Source organism: Lucilia sericata, unplaced genomic scaffold (genome assembly GCF_015586225.1).
Source record: "Lucilia sericata isolate MDLA Ls3-8-SP2 unplaced genomic scaffold, ASM1558622v1 Contig000104F_arrow, whole genome shotgun sequence".
In the NCBI taxonomy this organism is placed as follows: Eukaryota; Metazoa; Arthropoda; class Insecta; order Diptera; family Calliphoridae; genus Lucilia; species Lucilia sericata.
This window is the reverse complement of record NW_023994136.1, coordinates 490,426-495,820: the sequence shown is the minus strand read 5'-3', so window position 1 is coordinate 495,820 and position 5,395 is coordinate 490,426. Positions and strand designations below refer to the sequence as shown.

The following is a 5,395-nucleotide window of genomic DNA, read 5'->3' as shown; positions in this document are numbered from 1 at the left end:
CGATTTTTAGCACGGGTTTCCATTATCCGATTGAAATAAAATTTTACTCCAGTTAGTTTTAGACACTAATGAACCAAATATGATCCAACTAAAGATAAACGATATATTTTGGACACCTCTAATGAACATAGTGGATGGAGAAACAGACACATACATACATTACAGTATAAAATAATGCCTTATATTTGTGTAGACTTGTAGTTTTGAATGAATAAATAAATTTATTTTTAACACATGTTCTATAAAATTCATTAAATTTTAGTTCAACAAACAAATTCAACAATTTTGGCCAAACAGAATCCATGTCCGAATGAGGGTCATCTCTGCAAGTTATGCTCACGAAAGAATACGTGAAATGCATGCATGGTTCACTTAAAATGTTTCTGAAATATTAATTCTTTTCTTATAAGAGTCAGATTTTTCCACAGCGTCTGTACTTATAAAATACATACATCGTCCCATTAAGAACCGACTTAAACAAATTCTAAACACTGGACAAAAAGGAAAATTCCGCAAATCAATTAATAAAAATAATAAATACAGGGTGTGTCAATGGAAGTGTTACAGTATTTTGATTGCGACAAAATCTATAGTTGATTATTTAAATTGGGAATTATTTTATAAAATACTTTAAGAAATAAGACAAAGTTTGTATATAAACATACATACATTATTTGATCATTGTATGTGTATTTACACACCTTGTATTACGAGTATAAAGTACAATTTGCCGCCACTGTACTCAAGTATGTATGTATATTTACACTTCTATTAGGGTATAACCGATTTATAAGAAATAAAAACATGATTACATTATAGTTAACAAGTTGAAAAATGTTCCTAAATAAAACTAATACTTTTAAAATTTGATTGAGAGTACAAAAACCTTTACTTAAATTTTATAAATTATAATCATAAGTTACTGCTCTAATGTACATAAGAACATTCATCTATATATTTTGCATACTCATAAATAAATTTATTAAAAATTTTGGGATTTTAGTATTAAATTTTAAAAGATTTGTGGTTTTTGTAGAAATTAGAAAAATAATATAAAAAAGTCAAGATTTGTTAGTGGTGTTAATAAATTGAAAACGGTGCTGACCACACCAAACAATATTTCTTTAAAACCAACACTTACACCACAAGTCAACTGAAAAGACAAAAATAAGAATCTTTGGTAATAATTTATCATTTTATAAATGATTAGAGAATTATTACCATATGCGAAATTCAAGAAAAATTCCATATCCACCCTCTGATACAATACAAAGACTTGACTAAACTAAATTATGTTTATTTAGGTTTAAAAAACTATTTAACATTTCAGAAAGAGAATTCTTCCTATATATGTAGACGAATGAACACTATATAAACAAAAACTTTATTTAAATATTTTTATCAATTCATTAGTGTTATATTTATGCAGACCAACACCGAAACTAATAAATGTACATAAGATCTGCCCTTAAAATATGATTTGGTTCTTACAAGACAATTTTGTTGCTAAGACTCTAAAACTATCGCTAACGGAAAATGTACTTCTTGTAAGAAACTTTAAAACAACTCAATATTTTTTGAACTTTTCCTTCGATCGATATTTTGCCGAATAATATTCTGTAACAGTTGTATTTTTGTGAGCAGATTTAATAAGTAGTTTTAGTATTTTATATACATATGTACATATAAATATACATTTTGCAAAATTTTCCTTAAATATATTTAAAGAACAAGTTTTTGACTAATTGTTTTGTTATACAAATTTAAGAAAATAAAGATTTTATTTAAAAGATTTTTATTGTATAAAAGATAAAACTTCAAATATTCCTATGTGTTTTGAATGATGAGGGAGTTGCAGGTGTATGCGGGCATAAGAATTTATTGAAATCATTACGACATACTTGAACTATTGTATTTTTTGTTAGTTTAATTAAAAATTTTAATAGAAATGACAAACATCTTAAACTAAAATATTTAAATTGTAAATAGAATTTGAGGCAATAAATTATAAACATAGATTAGATAAATAAACAAATAACAAAGTGTATAAAATGTAATTATTTATTCACATTCAGTTAAAGGTAAAACATTATTTTTTAGATTTTTTCTGAAATCATATTTTAAATTTAAAAACTTTAATTAAAAATTTTAACAATGATAACAACATCATGCAATTTCATTGTAATATCATATCTTAAAAATTTGCAAGTTAAATACGTTTGTACAACTTGAATTCATTCTTTAGCAATTCTGAATACTTACATACATATTATGTATTAGAAACATTCACTTCACAACATCTATTGACCGTCAATATTTCTGTAAGAAAATTAATTTCAGTATTTATTTAGATCTCAAGTGTTGCAGTTTTATAAAGATTTTTATTTTGACAAGAAGTAGAAGAATAGGAAAAAGGCAAAATAATGTTTGCGTGAATCAATTGATTCTGTATTTTCGTATTTATTTTATTTCAGTAAAATATTGAATTGATTACAATTTTCTTTTGTGTATTTTTATGAGCAAAGTGCAGCTGTGTTTTAACTTTAATTTAAGTTGGAGCATTTCTTTTTTTGCATTTTTTATTTGTGTTCATATTACAAGTAACACTTCTTCATATATATACAGTTCTTGTTTAAGCCCTCAATGCTTCCCAACAGTTTTTTTAATGGAGGGAAACATTTGTTGGTCATAAAAATACTTGCCGTTAGGCCTTTCAATTCCATGCTCATTCAAGTCTTCTATGCGAAACATATAAGGAGGAGATAGAGAATGACAAAAGATTCAGAAAAGACATCAGCAGTGAAAGCAGCTACAAAAATAACAGCAATTGGAACAAGAAATGTAATGGCGCGAATTATTGCATTAAATGTCTAACACTACTTTAGAGAACAAACTCGAACAAGGACAAGGCGTAATGGCTACAACAACACCAATACCAGCAAAAACAACAACAGATCCAATAACATTAAGAACAACAAAGTCATGAACAGCATTCATTTCCCTTTTTTAGCCTTTTAATTCTATAGTTCTGTGTAAATGTATTGTATCAATGTTCGATGCGTATGTATGTAGGAATATTGCAATACGTTACATTCCTGCAGCTTTAAAGGCATCAACCGTCAACATTTTTAATATAAAGATACACAGGGAGTACAAATTTGTTTTGGCATCACAAACTTACTGACATTTAGTTAGTCATGGATAATACAAAATTAAAAATTGTCACACTTCGATGAGGAACTTGTTTCAAGGACTGCAGGGATAGTCCGTATATATTGTATATGTATAATACATACTTGGATTCCTAGTACATACATATGTATGTATGTACATATAGTTATTTTCTCATCTTTGGTTATTCGCTTCGATGTTTGAAAGTGTGTGTGAGTGTGCCTGTGATTTTATTTCATTTTGTATTTCCTGTTTACAAAATATTTATTGTACCATTCCATTTGCCATTTATATGGATCTTGTATTTATATCGTTCTGTTTTATTATTTTTTTTCTATTCTGTTTTGTCTTTAGACCATTTTTATTGTTGTTGCTGTTTGTTGTGCGAGTAGAATTGTTGGTATTTGGATTGTTCTGGTTGTTGTTGTTGTTGCCATTGTCATTGTTTTAGTTATAGTTATTTTAATCTTATGTCTTTCAATTTCAAATTGACATTTAAAATTAACTTTTCTGTCATTTGGCTAGAAGGCAACTAAATGAAATTGTTTGAGGTTAAAATAAAGTGTTAATTGGATATTTAACTAATTGTTTTTAAGGCTGTTTATGTTTGTTTCAAACACATTTATATATAAAATCTTTTTAAATATTATTTTCACTTAAACAATTTCTAAGCAAAGAAATTAAATGAGAACATTTTATTTACAAATTAAATACATTAAATAAATATAAAATAAAATTAAATAAATATAAAATGAAATTAAATATACTTAAAGATAACTAATTTCTCTTAGTTTTGCATCTATCCAAGGCCTTAAGGCAGCCACATTGGCATAAACACCTGGATAACTCTTTTGAGCGCAACCCATACCCCATGAAACGATACCATACTGTTTCGGTTTCAAAGCATTTGCTTGTAATTCTAATGCTGGTTTGGTATCGGTTTTTGTTGTTGACGTCAATAGCAATGACGACAATCGCAACGATGATGAAACATAACTCACCAATGGGCCACCAGAATCGCCTTGACAACTATCTTTGCCACCTTGGGGGTAACCAGCACAAAACATTTTTGAACTGATTGTTGCAATATATTGATAATTCTTTGAACAAGTATTTTGATTAATTAATCGTACAGCAACGTAGTTGAGTAGAGGGGAGACTAGTCCCGTCTCACTTGTCAACCCCCAACCACTTACAAAGAACTCATTGTCTTCGTTTGGCAATTGCTCTCCCCATGTGGCCAACTCCACTGGCTGTACCGTGCGTGTGTAAGTAAGATTTTTATTAAGCACCACCAAAGCCACATCACTATCCAGTGTCGAACTGCTATATGTTTCATGCTTAAATATATGACGGACACCGACCAATTGACCACCATAGAGATGTGTAGATGAACCGGCACGTACACGAAATGCTGCCGTATCCCAGGGCTGTTCAATGCAATGAGCTGCCGTTAAAATGATATTGTGAGCCACAATTGAACCACCACAAATGTGAGCATTGTGATATTGCAATGAAACCTGATAGGGATAATTTGCAATTGATGTCACAAAGCCACCTACGATGCGACCATCATATTTGAACTCATCTTCCGTGCGTGTACGGGATGAGCGATGAGCGCCATCATCACTGGTATTTGTTGCCAAATCCTTGAGGGCAAATCCCATTACAGGATATGAGTATTTAATAAACAAACTCAAATAAAATATCAAGAAAAAATTTAAATTTCTCATCGCAAATTTTAAAAGTGTACAAATATTCAAAAATATTTAAAATGAGTACAATTTAATAAACAAAAACAACGTATGTACATTTGCTTGTCCGCTCGCTTTAATTGTTTCGATTAAATTGAGTTACTTACTTCCACTATGAAGGCGTTTTTATACAAAGAATCTTTGTAATGGAAGTCAAAATAATTGTAAAACACTTTCATTATAACACCTTCAATTAACTTATCTTTACAATCTTTACCAAAATGTTTAATTTTTATTCGTCGCTTTTTGAGGTGACTAAGAAACTTGTGGTAAAACTTGAGGTTGACTGGTTTATCACTCATCAGCAGTAAATAATAATGAAATATTTGTTTTGTAACTACTTATGTATATACAATAAATGTAAAATGTACTTCCGTATCTAAATATTTATTTAAGTATTTTTTTTAATTGTAATATGATTAAGTAATACAATGTGAATTTACTTAAGATATTGTTGACCTCATAACCTT

The 5,395-nt window shown here is 28.7% G+C and overlaps 1 protein-coding gene across 1 annotated transcript; it reads right to left on the bottom strand.

The window, feature by feature from the left end:
• Positions 1-3,856: 3,856 nt before the first annotated feature.
• LOC119600106 (trypsin delta) lies at positions 3,857-5,014 on the bottom strand. The gene has a single exon (XM_037950173.1). The coding sequence runs from the start codon at positions 4,902-4,904 to the stop codon at positions 3,939-3,941; it is 966 nt and encodes a 321-aa protein (XP_037806101.1). The 5' UTR covers positions 4,905-5,014; the 3' UTR covers positions 3,857-3,938.
• Positions 5,015-5,395: the final 381 nt, after the last annotated feature.

What these genes read in the sequence shown, in the direction of transcription:
- LOC119600106 (XM_037950173.1), bottom strand. Translation starts at nt 4,904, where the DNA reads ATGAGAAATTTAAATTTTTTCTTGATATTTTATTTGAGTTTGTTTATT.